Raw genomic sequence first — 21878 nt, 5'->3', positions numbered from 1 at the left:
GTAACTGGATCTGATGAAAATAATAGGTCACATATGAAAAGTTTTCTGGTGCATGTTAATAAAAATAAAAAATAATAAGACCGAGATATTTATACCTAGTATATAAGAAAGCATCAAGATTAGTCTGATTTGGTAGGATGAGTTGATTAACTTTATGTTCAGTTTCATAAATATGACCAATATACAATATATGGTAAAAATATTTAATGAGAAACATAATGTTTTTCAAAATAAATTGTCGAACAATATTTGATTCATACATGCGTTTACTTTCATTATAGGATATCAGAACAGGGTATTATACTTGCTGACAGAGACGAGAGATATAGTAAAGCATGGTGAACGGCGCGCTATTGAAATAGAAGATGATAGTAATGAAATTGTTCATTGCAAAAGTTGGATGGACTTTGAGTAATATAATACAAATATAAATGACAAAAAGAAATATACAGTTGTTGTTAGTATTATTTTATTAACTTGTAGACTGACATACAGGCATTTTAATCTTGACAATTTATTTGCAAAATTTTCGTGCTGCTTTACAACAAGTGTTGCAGTTCATGTCTGCAGTGGCAGTATTCTCTTGTGTGGAAGACTAAAGAATGTACCAAAAGCAATTCCGTTATTGAATGTTAGTTTTTTTTTTTTATTTCAAAACTAATAGGATATATTTATCAAAGGTTTTAATTAGAATGTCGATTTTGTTTATCACTGGCTTTGCATTCTACGCATGTGTTTCAATTATATTTTAAAAGATCAATTTTAATATTAATGCTTAGTAAAATTGTTTTTAAAAGACATGTTTTCAGATCTTTTTTGTTAAAGTGTCTGTATTTTCCTGTTCTTAATTTGAATACTTATAAAATGTTCCACAGGGCGCAGCTTGATACGACCGCAGAGGTCGAACCCTGAACAGTTGGGGCAAGTATGGACACAACATTCAAGCTTGATACAGCTCTGAATTTGGATTGTGATTAAATATTTGACACAGCATAGGTTTCTGACACAGAATGAATGTGGTCTAAGAACTTAAAAATTTTAAATTGGACATTCACCTATTATGGTCCAATATCCAAAATATAAATACATGGTTAGATTCAGCATATCAAAGAACCCCAAGAATTCAATTTTTGATGAAATCAAACAAAGTTTAATTTTGGACCCTTTTGACCTCAATGTGGACAAAGTTGATAACGGGGCCAAAAAATCAAAAATCTAAATACATGGTTAGATTCAGCATATCAAAGAACCCCATATATTCAATTTTTGTTGAAATCAAACTTAGTTTAATTTTGGACCCCGATTTGGACCAACTTGAAAACTGGGCCCATAATCAAAAATCTAAATACATGTTTAGATTCAGCATATCAAAGAACCCTAAGAATTCAATTTTTGTTAAAATCAAACTTAGTTTAATTTTGGACCCTTTGGACCTTAATGTAGACCAATATGAAAACGGAACCAAAAATTAAGAATCTAAATACACGGTTAGATTCGGCATATCAAAGAACCCCAATAATTCAATTTTTGATGAAATCAAACAAAGTTTAATTTTGGACCCTTTAGACCTCAATGTGGACCAATTTAAAAACGGGGCCCAAAATCCAAAAACTTAATACACGGTTAGATTCAGCATATTAAAGAACCCCAAAAATTCAAGAATAAAACCCCATTGAAAATGGTCAAGAAATAAGCAATTTATACGAAGTATCTTCTTTTGCACAATACTGTGCAATTGAATATTTCTTGCTATTGCGCAATACTGCACAATTGACAATTTCTTGCTATTGCGCAATATTGTGCTATTGGATATTTCTTGCTGTTGCGCAATACTGTGCAATTGAAGATTTCTTGCTATTGCGCAATACTGTGCAATTGAAGATTTCTTGCTATTGTGCAATTGAAAATTTCTTGCTATTGCACAATACTTATTATATAATAATTTACACATCCTGTTTGGTGTGTATCTCCTACCATATCATTATTATTTGCTTTTAAATATAAATCCGAAATAACCAACTTAAAATGGAAAATTTTAAAAGAAAAAAAAAGGAAAAAAAAAATCCCCCCCCCAAATTTTTTGAACCCCCTTATGATTCATCACCCCCAAACTCAATCCCAGCCTTCCCTTTGTGGTATGGTACCTTGCAGTACAATTTCAGAGAGATCCATACACTTGAACACAAGTTATTGTCTGGAAACTAGAAAAATGCTTATTTTTGGCCCCTTATTCCTAAACGTTTCGGGCAATTACCCCCAAACTCAATTCAAGCTTTCCCTTAGTGATATGGAACCTTGTAGTACAATTTCAGAAAGATCCATACACTAACACACAAGTTATTGTCATGAAACTAGAAAAATGCTTGTTTTTTGCCCCTTTTTTGGCCCCTAATTCCTAATATTTTGAGGCAATTACCCCCAAAATCAATCCCAGCATTCCCTTTGTGATATGGAACCTTGTGGTACAATGTCAGAGAGATCCATACACTATCACACAAGTTATGTCTGGAAGTTACAAAAACAAATGCTTATTTTTGACCCCTTTTTGGCCCCTAATTCCTTAACTGTTGGTACCATAACCCCCAAAATCAATCCCAACCCTCCTTTTGTGGTATTGAACCTTATGGTAAAATTTCATAGAGATCCATTCACTTAAACTTAAGTTAGAGTGCGAAAACCAATGTGTCGTCGGACGACGCAGGACGACGCCGGACGACGACGACGCCAACGTCATACCAATATACGACCGCAAAAATTTTTGCGGTCGTATAAAAATCGTAATTAAGACTGACAGAAGAGCAAACGGATAGGACAAGGAAATATTTTTTACAAATTAAATAATTTTGTTGTTCATACTACGAGAGCATTAGTGAACACTTATAGTCATGGTTAATTTTACAATATCATTATCACAACCTTTGTCTTGTGGGACGTTGTTGCCTTACATGTTGCATCGTAGGCCGAGTTCGGATGGGACTCTTTTGGAACTCTCGGGTCGGGTCCATGACATCATACTATTCTAAATTATGAAGCGCGCGCAACTTTCCGTTTTGAAAGCATTTTTCGATCTCGAGTAACTCTCTAACATGGCTGACAATACACTTGTTTTATTTACTTTTATGAATGATTTCATTGTTGATGATACTGAAAATAATATTGTATCGCACAATAAAAATTCATTACAAATGCTAATAATGTCACTTTACAGCACAGAACGGAGAACATTGCCCAAAATACATGGATATGTTGAAAACATTATCCCACAATTTTAAGAGGAAGATTTCGCCGGCCATTACCGTATTGGTCGCGAAGTGTTTAATGAAATTTTAGAACGCATAACCCCAGATCTGTTAAGAACTTATGGTGGCGGTGTTGAGCAAACAACACCAACTAAGCAGCTTTCAGTTTTCTTGTGCTATTTTGCGAACCAGGAGTCAATGAGAGAAGTTGGGCATTACTTTGGTTTAGCAAAATCAAGTGTTCATTTGATTTTGCGAAAGGTATCAGCAAAAATAAATAATGTTATGGGGCATGTTAGTATTTTTTTCACACAACTGCATAAAGCTTTTTTTTGGAAAGCCGGGTGTGAGGACATTTTTTTTGTCAGAAATAGTTTTTCGAAATGATTGATTGATTGATTGTTGGTTGCTTAACGTCCAGTGGCAAATATTTCATGCATATTCAGGACGAGAACAAATTAACAATGAATACAATAGGTAGGTTCTGTAATAGGGGCTTTCGGGATTACGGTCGGAGGAATTTAGACTGCCACGGGAAATGAGGGTATATTGGATAGGGACAGAAATTTAGCCTTGCAACAGGTCACCTACGGACCCCTCAAAGAGTTGTTGCAAGGGGTCTTAACGTGCAAAGAGCGTGGCACTCTCTTTACACGAGGCATCGGATTTAACGTCCCCATTCTGACCGGACGTGGCTGCAAATTTGTACATCCCGCACAGCCAAACGGACGCCCCACTTTAGCAAGGGTTTTACTGCCGGTCGGAGGAAGACCAATGGTGACCATACTTCTATTCCCCAGTCACCCTTGGGGGTTTTTTTCGAAATGTCTTACTATCGTCTTTTTCTGGGGTTTATTTCCACCGTCAAAAACTTTTTCCCGCATATGAATATGAAAACATTTTTTCACCGAAGCCCCCTCATTGCTCGAGTCCAGTTGTCGTGCTTTAATTTTTTACGTTATTAAATGGAAAAGGAATAGGACGGACTTTGAATGCAACCATGTTAAACATACAAAAAATGCTGCAGTTTATTCACAGATTTTTTTTTTTTTTAATTTGAAACATGACGAATAAATCGAATCCACTTTGCTTTAAAAATATTTTTGACATTAAAATAAAATGCACCAACTTTAATACTACTACGGGGTTTTTTAACGACCTTCACTGGCTGTAAAGCCCTTTCACGTTCGTAATTTTAACATTGGTCATATCTTAAAAGCATCGTAAGGGTTCCGCGCAACCCAGTGTTTTCGTCTACTTTCACTGTTCTCTTTGTTTTCAGTGTAAATATTTGAATACACATAAATTGCATATGTTTCTGATAATTTCAGCTTATTGACTGTATGCAAATTTTAACTTAAGAAAAAACCTCAGTAAAATACAGAAGTTTTATTATAATTATTTTCAAAAATTCTTCTCTTCGTGTTATCAATGGATCATAAAAATGATACTTCTGTTCAAGTCTGGTAAAATTCAGGCCTGTTTAAGAAAGTAATAAATGTTTCAGAAACTTTAGTTGCAGACTTTATAACATGTTTACCTGGAGAAAAGTAAGTTCATTACAAGTAAAATATGAAAAACGGGGAGGGGGTGTAAAATTTTCTTCTGTATACTATCTTTTGATCATAAACTAGCTCCTGTCCAACTGTAAAAATCCAGTATAGTTTCTTAAAGATATTTAAATTTTAAAAATCTTTAACCACAGCGGAGTGAATGTTATTGCGGACGCCGCCGCCGACGGAATGGATGGAGAATCGCAGCAGGACAAAAAGGGATATCAAGAAACAATAGTTGGAACAGTTTACTTGGTGTACTAAATAAATGATGTTTTACATGTATTATTAGTAAAAATAGTCAAATGCATTTACGTCTAATAGACACAGTTGGTCAGATGTAGCCTTTAAAAGCCTTTTGACGCTTAAAAAGTCACAATATGATATGATCAAAGCGGAAAGTCAACCAAAGCTAATGGCTAATACAACAGCAGATCTTTATTTCAGCTGATATCATGGCCAGATCACCAAGAACAGCAAGACATAGCTGTCCAGTTCCAGCTACAATCATAATTACCAGGTGTTATAGGTGCTCTTGACGGCACTCACATCAGGATTTCTGGTGCGATACGTGGTGATGTAGACTACATTAACAGAAAAGGGTTTCCTTCAGTACAGTTACAAGTTAGTAAACACAAATATGTACATAAAAAGGAAATGGACATAATGCAAATGGACAAAACCTGACACATATTTATACATTATTGTATTGAAATATATCTTAAACTTTGATTGATGTTGTCCGTTCCACATTTACTATGAAGCCTTCTATAATGAGCAAAACGTATACTATATATACATTTTTGTTATATGAACGAATCAACACATGATGCGCGGGTTCTTAGAAATTCTTCCTTGTATAATCTCGGAGAAAATAGTAATAAGATAGCTCAAGATATGTATTTGTTAGCCGACAGTGCATATCCATTACGTGAATTGGAAAAGGAATACAAGTGGTTGATTCCTTAGAAATAACAGATTGTGTGAAAACCATAGTGGATACTATGAACTATTTGGTCAATCCAATAGTCATAAAGTGTCATTACAGTCTTGGTTGTCTAAAACACCAGAACACATACTAGAAGACATACTTTTTCTTAAACTTGACAACGATTGCTAAACAGCCAACAGTTCCAGAGTCATTCGAGCGGTGAACAGTAATTTTGAAATTCCAATTCCGCAAAGACTAGCAACAAAAAACAAATCAGAGCAAAAGACCAAGAGTGTGTCGTACAAAACCTAGATATTAATCATGACTTATATTTGCTTGTGACTCTGTTATATTTAATGATTTATTTATTAAATGATAATTGATTGATTGATTGTTGGTTGCTTAACGTCCAGTGGCAAATATTTCATGCATATTCAGGACGAGAACAAGTTCACAATAAATACAATAGGTAGGTTCAGTAATAGATTAAGGGATTAAGGTCGGAGAAATTTAGACTGCCACGGGAAATGAGGGTATATTGGATAGGGACAGAAATTTAGCCTTGCAACAGGTCACCTACGGACCCCTCAAAGAGTTGTTGCAAGGGTTCTTAACGTGTAAAGAACGTGGCACTTTCTTTACACGAGGCATCGGATTTAATGTCCCCATTCTGACCGGACGTGGCTGCAAATTTGTAAATCCCGCACAGCCAAACGGACGCCCCACTTTAGCACGAGTTTTACTGCCGGTCGGAGGAAGACCAATGGTGACCATACTTCTATTCCCCAGTCACCCTTGGGGGGTAGTGATTTTTTGTTGGTGGATAAAAATCACTGAGGATTTTCTTCCTCCGGATAAAGTACACTGGCGGAATCAAACCACTGTTTCTTAATGAATGTCAATTTCAGAAGGACGAAATTACGACACACACTTTATACTGACAAAAACTTCATACATATTATCTTGAGGGAAATCTACGTCCGATGGTATGTTTTCTTTATTCATAGCACCATCCCATCATGGAATTAGTGCAGATTCAGGAGCGTAGTGCACCAAGGGCAAGGCGGCCTGTGTGGTGTTGTGACGCTCTCAAGAAATATAATAATCTTAGGAAATTTATCCATTGCGTCTCTACCTGCCGCAAGAATGCAAGTCACTGGACAATAAGTGTCAATTATTTTTTGTACGTCACACAGGTAATAGAAAATAAATTGGTGGTTTACAGTACAATCAACAATCAAATATATAATTTGTCAATTAAAAACGCCTATGTAACCGGAGGCAGTAATAGTTGCTGGTTTTAATAGAGAAAACAACACAAGCGACATAAGTATCTACTTTATACATTAAATGTTACTTAACAATGGTATTTGTACGTATGAAGCGTCAACTACATGTTATTTATACCTTTCAGGCGTCATTTCAACATACATTGTACGTATGAAAGTGAAAATTATTAATTTGGATTGTCTTTCTTTTCCCAAAATCGTTAGACCGTTACACAGGTGAAAACTTATGTATTACGAAACATGTTTGTGAAACAATGGCGGGTAATCATAAACTACTGGAATCGGTCACGATATATGGATGAAAGTAGACTAAATAAGAAAATAAACAACTGGGCAGAGCAGAATTTCAGACGTCATCGAGTGTGCAAAAACTCAAACTTTAGAATTTATAGTCAATTTGAATCATGTGGGATAGCGAGCTTGTTTAATGACACTGACATTGATAAGCAGCAAGTTAACAATGCAATACATGTAAAACTTATGTCCGACTTCAAACAGAAATGGAAACTACGTACATATAGAACATTTAAACAGGATGTATATACAGATCTTTACCTAGATAAACTTATCATACCATCACACCGAACATTTATTGAAGTTTGCAATGTCATTTAATGCTGGTACAGAACTTGTTCTTACACTTATATTTTCTCAGTCTATTTTGGAAACATGTGCTTGATGTTTTTCTTAATAAGCTTAACTAAAAACTCCATTCGTAGATCACAAGGAATGTGGCGGTTTAATCATCATAGGCTTCTGTCTAAGATAAGATTGATTTATGGTGTACCAAGAACCTCGTGATCTCACACGCATCACTGGACAACCAGTTGTTGACCTTAAAATGGCACACTTCTCTAATAGGAGTCTTACATAAATCTAATAAATTTTTTGGTTTCCCTAAGATGTGGCTTAGATGTTTGGTATGTGATATCTTACAGTTTATACGTCTTTGAAAATGCCCCTGCTTAACCGAATAACTTCTATGTAGGTGTTATCCCTAAACAGTTTTTTCTTGTTATTGTATCTCTTTCAGCTACCTCACTAGGCGTCTGTTTTGTTGTGTTGTTGAAATAAATAAATTGCACCTATCATGATTATGAAATAAATTTTAAAGATGGAAAAAGTTTTTTTTCTTGTCTTTGACTTTCAGGTGGCATCCATTGTCAAGTTGGTTCCATTGAAGTAATGCAGTAAATTTATTTGTTTGCCAAAAAAAAAATGAAATTTTCAAATTTCACATTACACTTTAAATATGAAACTTTAATACACAATATTGCAAGTTCAGAGAGGGAAAAGAATGACAGTGTTTACAGAGAAACAAATCTAGCCGAGATATACAACATAAAAAACTGGTTTTGAAATTGGAAAAATAATACATGTAAAATGAATCCTGGAAGCATGATGGACTATGCGGGGTCACTGAGCAATTTACCCTCTTTGCACCAGCATGAATTTATATTTTAAGCTCAGGGAGGGAATCGAACCCTCGTACATAGTCCAACATATTAAAAGGTATGAAAGCTGAAAACACTTTTTTCGGACGTGTATGAATAAGTTAATGGAGAAAAAAAATGTGGCAAACCTGAATATTTTTCTCTTCAGTCCAAGATGTCAGAAAATGATCAATACTAAAATATATGTATGGGGTACATAATAATTTATATGAATGATTTATAGAGAAAGTTGTTGAAAGGTAGGTTAATTTAGTCATAAACTCCCAGTGGATAAAATGGAAGTGTAGGATAATTAAGCTTGAAAATTCATTGATGTGTCGAGTTCAAAATTCGGAATGCAATCCCCCCCCCCCTTTTTATATTTCCATTCGTTCAACTAGAAGCAGAGTTATACTGTTGGAATTGCACATTTTGTTTGTCATTTATTTACATCTCGTACACCAATGTGGATTTTCTTAACATATGCGGTTGACTGATGATGTCCTAGGCTATATCTTGAAAAAAAACAACTTGTATCATATGGATATGGATACAAACCAGACATATTGATTGATTGTTGATTGCTTAACGTCCAGTGGCAAATATTTCATGCATATTCAGGACGAGAACAAGTTAACAATAAATACAATAGGTAGGTTCTGTAATAGGGGCTTCCGGGATTTAGGTCGGTGAAATTTAGACTGCCACGGGAAAAGAGGGTATATTGGATAGGGACAGAAATTTAGCCTTGCAACAGGTCACCTACGGACCCCTCAAAGAGTTTTTGCAAGGGTTCTTAACGTGCAAAGAGCGTGGCACTCTCTTTACACGAGACATCGGATTTAACGTCCCCATTCTGACCGGACGTGGCTGCAAATTTGTACATCCCGCACAGCCAAACGGACGCCCCACTTTAGCAAGGGTTTTACTGCCGGTCGGAGGAAGACCAATGGTGACCATACTTCTATTCCCCAGTCACCCTTGGGGGGAAACCAGACATATTATTTATTTGTTGGATCTTTTAATGAAACAACAAAGGCAGAGGGTGGGTTATAAAATACAATTTTATTTAAAAATGTGAGAAAGTATTCAATTACTCGATAAAATCTACAACGACACCCTTTGTTTATGGAATTGTAATTTCCAGCTTTTTAAAAAGCAAATATTTGATAATCTCCCCTTGACGTCAGTTGAGCGCTTGATGGCAATGGAGAAGCCTAAATTTCAATCAACGACCTACCTTCAGAGAGAAAGTACAAGCTTTCATAACCATCGATGCTCTATAATCCATACGGTTTTAGAATCCTGAATATAAATGGTTTATAGAAAGTGCTGTCCGTTTAAAAGATTCACTTAATAAGGATATCAAAACAACTTGTGTTCTCTCTGGTTTTGACCATGGTATGAAAATCTGACGAAATTTTATTTCTAGCAGGTCTCTTTTACAGAACAATTTGAGCGGACATCACTTTCATCATAAAAAAGAATTTTCTGAATAAAATAAGCCCAATTTTTTTAGGAAAGGTGGTCGATAAAAGCTTGTACTTTTCGATTTACTGTTTTTATTAAATATATATAAATAAAATCACGTGACGGGTCACGTGACTTAGACATGGGCAATTTTTTTGTTAAAAATGAAAGTAGACATTCCGCTTGTTATATTACAATAGAAGTTGGGGTTTTTCTCACTGATAAATGATTTTGTAGCAAACACAAAATAATATCGCCAAAACCTCTATGTTTATTACAACAAAACGTATGTCCTGCCTTAACACTCCCGCGTAGGTATTTTTGATATCTCGTGTATTCATAATTGATTATTCATAATAAAGGGTCGAAATTTTTGCGTTTTTCGGACAATGTCAAAAACGCTTAAACAATTTTTCAAGTTGATAGGAACACATTCCCTCTTCCATCAACACATCTTATGATCTAGCAATACCGGCCACATCAGCTCTTGTCCAAACGTGTTTTGACCAGAGAGATGTAGACTAAATGACAAAACATTAAAACTTCTTATGGTGATCAAATACATTGCTTAAACTATGTTGAAAGCTTACATGAATATTTTACACATGCTATATATATTGTAAACAATGTTTAAAAAAAATATGATAAATTGTAATGTGTAATTTAATTAATTACTTTAGTAAAGTAATTGTAATTCAATTAATTACATTTCAAAAACTGTGTAATGGTAATTAGTGTAATTGATCATTTTTGCAATGATTGATTGATTGATTGATTGTTGGTTGCTTAACGTCCAGTGGCAAATATTTCATGCATATTCAGGACGAGAACAAGTTCACAATAAATACAATAGGTAGGTTCTGTAATAGATTAAGGGATTAAGGTCGGAGAAATTTAGACTGCCACGGGAAATGAAGGTATATTGGATAGGGACAGAAATTTAGCCTTGCAACAGGTCACCTACGGACCCCTCAAAGAGTTGTTGCAAGGGTTCTTAACGTGCAAAGAGCGTGGCACTCTCTTTACACGAGGCATCGGATTTAACGTCCCCATTCTGACCGGACGTGACTGCAAATTTGTACATCGCGCACAGCCAAACGGACGCCCCACTTTAGCACGGGTTTTACTGCCGGTCGGAGGAAGACCAATGGTGACCATACTTCTGTTCCCCAGTCACCCTTGGGGGTAGTGATTTTTTGTTGGTGGATAAAAGTACACTGGCGGAATCAAACCACTGTTTCTTAATGAATGTCAATTTCAGATGATTGATTGATTTTTGGTTGCTTAACGTCCAGTGGCAAATATTTCATGCATATTCAGGACGAGAACAAATTAACAATAAATACAATAGGTAGGTCCTGTAATGTAGGCCATCCGAGAAGAAGGTCGGGGAAATTTAGACTCCCACTGGAAAATGGGGGTAAATTGGATAGGGACAGAAATTTAGCCTTGCAACAGGTCACCTACGGACCCCTCAAAGAGTTGTTGCAAGGGTTCTTAACGTGCAGAGAGCGTGACACTCTCTCTACACGAGGCATCGGATTTAACGTCCCCATTCTGACCAGACGTGGCTGCGTACTTGTACATCCCGCCCAACCAAATGGACGCCCCACTTTGGCAAGGGTTCTACTGCCGGTCGGAAGAAGACCTGTAGTGACCATATCTCTATTCCCCAGTCACCCTTGGGGGTAGTGATTTTTTGTTGGTGGATAAAAATCACTGGGGATTTTCTTCCTCCGGATAAAGTACACTGGCGGAATCAAACCACTGTTTCTTAATGAATGTCAATTTCAGATGATTGATTAATTGTTGGTTGCTTAACGTCCAGTGGCAAATATTTCATGCATATTCAGGACGAGAACAAATTAACAATAAATACAATAGGTAGGTCCTGTAATGTACGCCATCCGAGAAGAAGGTCGGGGAAATTTAGACTGCCACTGGAAAATGAGGGTAAATTGGATAGGGACAGAAATTTAGCCTTGCAACAGGTCACCTACGGACCCCTCAAAGAGTTGTTGCAAGGGTTCTTAACGTGCAGAGAGCGTGACACTCTCTCTACACGAGGCATCGGATTTAACGTCCCCATTCTGACCGGACGTGGCTGCGTACTTGTACATCCCGCACAACCAAACGGACGCCCCACTTTGGCAAGGGTTCTACTGCCGGTCGGAAGAAGACCTGTAGTGACCATATTTCTATTCCCCAGTCACCCTTGGGGGGTAGTGATTTTTTGTTGGTGGATAAAAATCACTGGGGATTTTCTTCCTCCGGATAAAGTACACTGGCGGAATCAAACCACTGTTTCTTAATGAATGTCAATTTCAGAAGGACGAAATTACGACACACACTTTATACTGACAAAAACTTCATACATATTATCTTGAGGGAAATCTACGTCCGATGGTATGTTTTCTTTATTCATAGCACCATCCCATCATGGAATTAGTGCAGATTCAGGAGCGTAGTGCACCAAGGGCAAGGCGGCCTGTGAGGTGTTGTGACGCTCTCAAGAAATATAATAATCTTAGGAAATTTATCCATTGCGTCTCTACCTGCCGCAAGAATGCAAGACACTGGACAATAAGTGTCAATTATTTTTTGTACGTGACACAGGTAATAGAAAATAAATTGGTGGTTTACAGTACAATCAACAATCAAATATATAATTTGTCAATTAAAAACGCCTATGTAACCGGAGGCAGTAATAGTTGCTGGTTTTAATAGAGAAAACAACACAAGCGACATAAGTATCTACTTTATACATTAAATGTTACTTAACAATGGTATTTGTACGTATGAAGCGTCAACTACATGTAATTTATACCTTTCAGGCGTCATTTCAACATACATTGTACGTATGAAAGTGAAAATTATTAATTTGGATTGTCTTTCTTTTCCCAAAATCATTAGACCGTTACACAGGTGAAAACTTGTGTATGACGAAACATGTTTGTGAAACAATGGCGGGTAATCATAAACTACTGCAATCGGTCACGATATATGGATGAAAGTAGACTAAATAAGAAAATAAACAACTGGGCAGAGCAGAATTTCAGACGTCATCGAGTGTGCAAAAACTCAAATTTTAGTATTTATGGTCAATTTGAATCATGTGGGATAGCGAGCTTGTTTAATGACACTGACATTGATAAGCAGCAAGTTAACAATGCAATACATGTAAAACTTATGTCCGACTTCAAACAGAAATGGAAACTACGTACATATAGAACATTTAAACAGGATGTATATAAAGATCTTTACCTAGATAAACTTATCATACCATCACACCGAACATTTATTGAAGTTTGCAATGTCATTTAATGCTGGTACAGAACTTGTTCTTACACTTATATTTTCTCAGTCTATTTTGGAAACATGTGCTTGATGTTTTTCTTAATAAGCTTAAATAAAAACTCCATTCGTAGATCACAAGGAACAGGGTTTTCATTAAGAGCCGGCACCCGGCGGAATGTCGCCGTTTTAAAAGACGGAAATCGCCGGTTCAAATGCTTAAACAAAAAATATTTTTGAAGAGAATAAAATAAAAACAAAGTTTTATTAACCTTTTGTCTCATGGAGTTTTTAGTTTCATAGATTTTTCAAAAACGATGGCTTTTTATAACCGACTGGGCCATTTTGTCTGACTGAAAGTAAACTTAAAATCGGCGTCAGTAAGACGTTTGCCTGCATTCAAATACGATCTTCAATCAATCGCTTGAATGATCAAGATTGTCAATGGTAAAATCAAGAGAGATATCGAAATAAAAACGTATGTTATCAATGGATAACTCATGAGAAACCAAAATTAAAAAGTTTTAGGAGGCAATTTTTTAAATTGCATGTAAATAAATTAAATGAAACTGAATGAAATGAAAGACCAAAAGTAAATGATTTCTTTACCAGCAAAAAGACAAAATCATTGGAGCCATTTACAGCTTAAACTTTTTATTTGAAGTTATTAAATTTCAAAGAAGCCTTAGAAGGTCTGTACAGTCTCATGTTTATATAAATGAGGCCTGCCCAAGCTTTTTTTTGGGACCTTTTCTCTCCAGTTTGTAGTATATAGTTCCAGGTTTGTCATTACCCATTTGTTGTGGATGGGGCCATCAAGGAAGCCTAGGATAGGAGGAAGGCTTCCCATTTTTTTATTTATAGTTGGACCTTTCCCGTCAAGTTTTACTGAAAAAGTAGGTAGGAGGGTAAATGCCAAGGCTATGCCAAGGCTCTCTTTATTTTTTTCAGTTATAATTTTCCCCTTGCTGATCATTAGCCCACTCGTTGAAAAAAGTACCAATGTTAAGATGGGTCCTGCCTCAGTTTGAATTTTTTTTACATTAACCTATCTCGAATGGAAGCCTTTGTTAAAAGTGTTGGCTAAGAAGGGGAAGACATTTTCCCACTTCAGCATATATGTCCTTTCCCAGATTTGCATGTTTTTATTGAAATATAGAACACATGAAAATAATATTTCTTTTCTGGATCAAAACTGAAATTGTCAGATTTTGCAGATGACATATATATGTAGGTCTCTACATAAATATAAGAAGATGTGGTATGAGTGCCAATGAGACAACTCTCCATACAAGTCAAAATTTGTAAAAGTAAACCATTATAGGTCAAAGTAAGGCCTTCAACACGGAGTCTTGGTATTAATATTTTATGCTGACCCTCCGTTGCTTTCTTACTTTTTGCGAAATCTGGCACTACAATAACAATTAAGATTATTTTTGATATATTTTTATTTGTCTTATTTTAATACGCAATATCACAAGATTGACCTTACAAGCTAAAAAAAAAAGATAACATTCCTATGAAACCCCATTTTTTATGCACTTGTAAATAGTTTGAAAATGCCTCAGAGTGCACCATTTTCAATGTAAGGTCAAAAAAAAATTTCGGGGGGCAAGCCCACCTGACCCCCCCTTTTTTGGTCAGCCACTTCAAATTAGTAAACAGCCTGTTCATTGAAAAGTTATTGAAAGCCCTGAAGGAATGTGGCGGTTTAATCATCATAGGCTTCTGTCTAAGATAAGATTGATTTATGGTGTACCAAGAACCTCGTGATCTCACACGCATCACTGGACAACCAGTTGTTGACCTTAAAATGGCACACTTCTCTAATAGGAGTCTTACATAAATCTAATAAATTTGGCTTAGATGTTTGGTATGTGATATCTTACAGTTTATACGTCTTTGAAAATGCCCCTGCTTAACCGAATAACTTCTATGTAGGTGTTATCCCTAAACAGTTTTTTCTTGTTATTGTATCTCTTTCAGCTACCTCACTAGGCGTCTGTTTTGTTGTGTTGTTGAAATAAATAAATTGCACTATCATGATTATGAAATAAATTTTAAAGATGGAAAAAGTTTTTTTTCTTGTCTTTGACTTTTAGGTGGCATCCATTGTCAAGTTGGTTCCATGGAAGTAATGCAGTAAATTTATTTGTTTGCCAAAAAAAAAAATGAAATTTTCAAATTTCACATTACACTTTAAATATGAAACTTTAATACACAATATTGCAAGTTCAGAGAGGAAAAAAAATGACAGTGTTTACAGGGAAACAAATCTAGCCGAGATATACAACATAAAAAAACTGGTTTTGAAATTGGAAAAATAATACATGTAAAATGAATCCTGGAAGCATGATGGACTATGCGGGGTCACTGAGCAATTTACCCTCTTTGCACCAGCATGAATTTATATTTTAAGCTCAGGGAGGGAATCGAACCCTCGTACATAGTCCAACATATTAAAAGGTATGAAAGCTGAAAACACTTTTTTCGGACGTGTATGAATAAGTTGATGGAGAAAAAAAATGTGGCAAACCTGAATATTTTTCTCTTCAGTCCAAGATGTCAGAAAATGATCAATACTAAAATATATGTATGGGGTACATAATAATTTATATGAATGATTTATAGAGAAAGTTGTTGAAAGGTAGGTTAATTTAGTCATAAACTCCCAGTGAATAAAATGGAAGTGTAGGATAATTAAGCTTGAAAATTCATTGATGTGTCGAGTTCAAAATTCGGAATGCAACCCCCCCCCCCCCCTTTTTTATATTTCCATTCGTTCAACTAGGAGCAGAGTTATACTGTTGGAATTGCACATTTTGTTTGTCATTTATTTACATCTCGTATACCAATGTGGATTTTCTTAACATATGCGGTTGACTGATGATGTCCTAGGCTATATCTTGAAAAAAAACAACTTGTATCATATGGATATGGATACAAACCAGACATATTATTTATTTGTTGGATCTTTTAATGAAACAACAAAGGCAGAGGGTGGGTTATAAAATACAATTTTATTTTAAAATGTGAGAAAGTATCCAATTACTCGATAAAATCTACAACGACACCCTTTGTTTATGGAATTGTAATTTCCAGCTTTTTAAAAAGCAAATATTTGATAATCTCCCCTTGCCGTCAGTTGAGCGCTTGATGGCAATGGAGAAGCCTAAATTTCAATCAACGACCAACCTTCAGAGAGAAAGTACAAGCTTTCATAACCATCGATGCTCTATAATCCATACGGTTTTAGAATCCTGAATATAAATGGTTTATAGAAAGTGCTGTCCGTTTAAAAGATTCACTTAATAAGGATATCAAAACAACTTGTGTTCTCTCTGGTTTTGACCATGGTATGAAAATCTGACGAAATTTTATTTCTAGCAGGTCTCTTTTACAGAACAATTTGAGCGGACATCACTTTCATCATAAAAAAGAATTTTCTGAATAAAATAAGCCCAATTTTTTTAGGAAAGGTGGTCGATAAAAGCTTGTACTTTTCGATTTACTGTTTTTATTAAATATATATAAATAAAATCACGTGACGGGTCACGTGACTTAGACATGGGCAATTTTTTTGTTAAAAATGAAAGTAGACATTCCGCTTGTTATATTACAATAGAAGTTGGGGTTTTTCTCACTGATAAATGATTTTGTAGCAAACACAAAATAATATCGCCAAAACCTCTATTTTTATTACAACAAAACGTATGTCCTGCCTTAACACTCCCGCGTAGGTATTTTTGATATCTCGTGTATTCATAATTGATTATTCATAATAAAGGGTCGAAATTTTTGCGTTTTTCGGACAATGTCAAAAACGCTTAAACAATTTTTCAAGTTGATAGGAACACATTCCCTCTTCCATCAACACATCTTATGATCTAGCAATACCGGCCACATCAGCTCTTGTCCAAACGTGTTTGGACCAGAGAGATGTAGACTAAATGACAAAACATTAAAACTTCTTATGGTGATCAAATACATTGCTTAAACTATGCTGAAAGCTTACATGAATATTTTACACATGCTATATATATTGTAAACAATGTTTAAAAAAAATATGATAAATTGTAATGTGTAATTTAATTAATTACTTTAGTAAAGTAATTGTAATTCAATTAATTACATTTCAAAAACTGTGTAATGGTAATTAGTGATTGATTGATTGTTGGTTGCTTAACGTCCAGTGGCAAATATTTCATGCATATTCAGGACGAGAACAAGGTCACAATAAATACAATAGGTAGGTTCTGTAATAGATTAAGGGATTAAGGTCGGAGAAATTTAGACTGCCACGGGAAATGAGGGTATATTGGATATGGACAGAAATTTAGCCTTGCAACAGGTCACCTACGGACCCCTCAAAGAGTTGTTGCAAGGGTTCTTAACGTGCAAAGAGCGTGGCACTCTCTTTACACGAGGCATCGGATTTAACGTCCCAATTCTGACCGGACGTGGCTGCAAATTTGTACATCCCGCACAGCCAAACGGACGCCCCACTTTGACGAGGGTTTTACCGCCGGTCGGAGGAAGACCAATGGTGACCATACTTCTATTCCCCAGTCACCCTTGGGGATATTTTTGCAATGTAATGTGTAATTCAATTAATTACATTCCAGTGTAATTGACCCCAAGTCTGGCCTATATGTTCTCAATTTGTTTCCATGTTGCTGATTTACTCATTCATCAAATATATATATTTTCCATATTATATTGTGCTTTAACTTGAGTTTATTAAAAAGAAAAGGTTTTAACTTATTCTTTAAGGTTAAAATATGACTTAAATCTTAATATTTTGCCAAACTATCAATACATCCAAACCAACATTTTTTTATTCTGAGTAAAAAGGGATTGAGATAATATGAGTGCTTCAGATAGCAAGGAGTTATTAGATTTATGTATATGTATATATAATACTTCAACGTACATTGCACAATGAATAAAAGTTTCAATTTTTATGTCATACACAAAGGACACAAGCAAACTTGTTTTCTACTTTTTTCATGCTCAATACTTTAGTCAAAACGTTAATCTCCAAATACAAATAGCGTAAAATATTTTTCACACAAAACCTTACTTTTCTTTTCATATATCTGTTCAATAGATCATTTCAATTTCTTAGTTTAAGTCAAAAACATTCCCAATGATACAGGACATAAGGTAAAACCTAGAAAAAACTTTTTTTCACCATTTTCAAATGTCTTATATTTTGAAAGCTGCAGTCAAGAGACTATAATTTTTTTTTAGTTTATTTTGTTTTGATGTCAAAGTTCATTTAATTCAGAGCAACCATATAAAATTCTTTTTTATTTTAAATTTGACAATAGATTAAATTTTCAAATTGTAGGTTATAAATCTGTGTAATATACAATTCTTGTTATTTTAAATTTGACCAATAGACATCCTTACTGTAAAATCATAAATTATTGCAAAGTTTTTGTTATTTCGAAAACTGCAACCGGATGAGTATTGTAATAATATAATCTCACATTTTGAATGATAAAATTTGTTTGTTTTCCTGTTATAAATCACAATAACTTTTATTTCATTTTGGAATGATATCAGAATAATAAATGCAAGCAATAATTTCTGAATTAACAGCAAGTCACTCTCAAACAAAAATATTAAGATTCACAAGTTCTTCCAGTGCTTCTGCTTGATTAATTATTGCTATGGTACTGTCAATATCGTCTTCAACTACATTTGTTGCTGGAGCTCTGGACAGCACTGCCAGTCTTGAAAAATAGGAAATAATTTGACTGGGTTGTAAGTAGTCCTTTGGTGTAAACATTTTCATTCCATCACAATCATGGCAAACTTTCAAGTTCCTGGAAACATTAACCGGGTTGGCTTTGTTGCCACTGCTTTCGCCCTCATCAAACACACCTTTAAGGTAAACTTTTACCTTTTCTGAAAACCGAGCATTTTTTCTGTCCTTTTTCAGTGCCCATCCAAGGGACAATTCACTTATGCTGGATGAAAGGGTGCTTTGTTTGGTTTTTGATGAGGTAGAATCAATATCCAAACAAATGTCACGCCATTTCATTTTGATACCATCAAATGTTGACAGGTAGTGATGGATACCAATAAAGCAGTGGTCATTCAGTTCGGAATAAGAATGCAATACTGTATTGCAATTTGGTTCAGGACATGTCAGATTAACATCAGACTGAGTTTCCTCAGAGGTTTGTTTTTCTCGAGCAGCTAATATATTTCCAGTGTCTTTACAAGGAACTTTAAAGTCTGAAAATATATTTAAGGTTGACTCTAGGTTAATAGGTGTAATTGACAAAATGTGACCAACACCGACGTTGTAGTTTCTCCAATATTTTATTTGACCATAATCTTCAAATTGTACATTAGAAATCTTTGTGATCCCCTTTATTTTTCGCTGAAGTGTGAATTGATCAGCTGGTTGAGGAATCTCAACATGGGCAATGTGACATCCTGGCACACCATCTCCGTAATCCAAGGCTTTTTTCATGTCTTCTGAACATGATATGTTACCCCCATTGCTTGCATATTTCCTCAGCCTTGCTCTCATATGAGCAATTTTAGCATCACAGTATGACTTGCCATCTTGGGATTCACTGTAGTCATACCTTTGTATATTTACACCTATAAGAAAAGAAAATACTTTAACCTATATATATATTTACCTTGCAATGAACACAGAAGTACATATAAAGTAAAGTGACAGTAGACGTATATCATTTTTAGCCATGCCCATAGCCTGAAGTACTTGTTCTGGTACCTGAGTCTACTCATTCTGAGATGTTTTGCATTGAATTCCGGTTCGGGGATCATATATACTGGATTTGACATCACTTGACCACCATATAACATACAAGATTTTTTAACGTATAAATTAGTCAAAAATGCGTTTTTTCACATCTGTTCTCTATAATTCATCTTTGTGTAGGTTATAGGGTAAAAATAATAATAGGTTAGACTTTGTGTTGTCTGTTGATTTTTTGTTTGTATTTTCATATTCAGATGCCCTGTTTATATTCCTGAATATTTGATTTCTTGGTCAAAGTCAGTGTATAAGCCTTTTTAAAAAAACTTGCACCTTATCGAACAAGGTGATATTTCTTTATGCACATTTACATATATAAGATACTAGCTTTGAGTAAATTTTCATTGAAATCCATCTAACAGTTTAAGAGGAGTTGTGCTTTTACACATATTTCATTATTTGACTAAGTGAGCTGGATTATCTCCCCTTTACCATATCTTCTGTCATACACATCCTTATGTAGTGTACTACAACAGTGCAAAGTTTATCATTATCCATCCATCTACTTAGTAGGAGCTTGGCTAAAAAATTACATTGACAGACAGTCAGACAGGGTATAATTAGTTACACAGTGTGTTAGTGACCTGATATGGTATTTATATATGGTGTCAATAAATTTCATATGGGGTAAGAGTAATGCTCGCAACCCATATTGAATTTACTGACACCATATAACCATATTAGGTCACTGACAAACTGTGTAACGAAAATCTTGCTGACTACCATATATCCTAATTTTGGTGCATAATTACTATGTCTGTGTGGAATTTAAAAACAATACGAGTTTAATATTTTGACGTTGACATTGTAATTACCATACATTTGTCAGTTGTTGACCGTATATGGTATGTACACCGCCATGTGACGTCGCTTGACAAATGAAATACCATATATATTTATATATATATATATTAAGAACATCAGTTGTTCGACCTGCTAGTCAAATGCGTTTTGTTAAAATATACTTTTTCACTCATTTGGTCTTTTGGAAAATGTTGTGTGTGCTGTATTTAGACCCCTCTACCAAGAAATTTGTTTTTCATGCACACGTATAAAAATTGCGGTTTTTATCCAACGCAATCATAGTTTTGAACGTTGTTTTCAATTTAGACTTGTTTATATTTTTTCGTTTGGGCTTGTATTATATTTGCCTTCGGGTTTATATGATCCGTTCATCCTATTTTGACTCTTTCAAAATTCAAGAGTCTATCCTAAATTGAGGTAAATTATATGGCCTTCCAAATACCGTTTCGATTCCCAACATCACTGAAGAGACATTAATTGTCGAAATCCGGATATGGTGTACAAATTTTTGCACCTCATGTTTGCGGTATACCATCTTTTCCGCATGTTTATTGTTTTATGTTTACAACTTATACACTCATCTATTAAATGGTCGATTTAATGTTAAAAGGTTTGGTTAGCTTTTGAGGTAATTGCCGACATTTATGAAAAAAGATGGAAATCTCATTTAATACTATGGGCACTCCGCATATGATGCCTGATCAATAAAAAAGTCGTTAAATAATATTTATTGATCGAATCTATGGTCCTTAATCAACATCCATACAACAATGACCATGTTCACGGTCTATGTACAATTGAATATAGGATTTATACATGTATTTCATATTCTGATGACTAAAAGTTACGTTTAATTATGTGCAAATATGAACAATACGGACAAAAACAAAGCAAATATAACTTTATTTGTATGGCTGACCATCGTCTACATAATTACAGTGATGCCTGGAAAAAAATTGCCACAATAATTAACCTTTGTCATTTTTATTTTTATTCTTTTTCTGTTGAACCTTCAGGCTTTTTTTCTTTCATGAACTTAATTTGGTCCTTTTTAATCTGC

At 34.9% G+C, this 21878-nt stretch overlaps 1 protein-coding gene and 1 pseudogene across 1 annotated transcript; one reads left to right on the top strand and one right to left on the bottom strand.

The window, feature by feature from the left end:
• The first annotated feature begins 2962 nt into the window (after positions 1-2962).
• Positions 2963-5761, top strand: LOC127713880 (putative nuclease HARBI1; annotated as a pseudogene).
• A 13000-nt stretch (positions 5762-18761) lies between these two features.
• Positions 18762-19827, bottom strand: LOC127713881 (uncharacterized). Its single transcript, XM_052219846.1, has one exon. The coding sequence runs from the start codon at positions 19757-19759 to the stop codon at positions 18827-18829; it is 933 nt and encodes a 310-aa protein (XP_052075806.1). The 5' UTR covers positions 19760-19827; the 3' UTR covers positions 18762-18826.
• Between the last annotated feature and the right edge of the window lie 2051 nt (positions 19828-21878).

Source organism: Mytilus californianus, unplaced genomic scaffold (genome assembly GCF_021869535.1).
Source record: "Mytilus californianus isolate M0D057914Y unplaced genomic scaffold, xbMytCali1.0.p SCAF_84, whole genome shotgun sequence".
NCBI classification, from domain to species: Eukaryota; Metazoa; Mollusca; class Bivalvia; order Mytilida; family Mytilidae; genus Mytilus; species Mytilus californianus.
The sequence above is the reverse complement of the archived record's forward strand: the minus strand, read 5'-3'. Positions and strand labels throughout refer to the sequence as shown.

Coding starts and splice junctions, on each gene's coding strand:
- LOC127713881 (XM_052219846.1), bottom strand. CDS start 19,759: ATGAGAGCAAGGCTGAGGAAATATGCAAGCAATGGGGGTAACATATCA.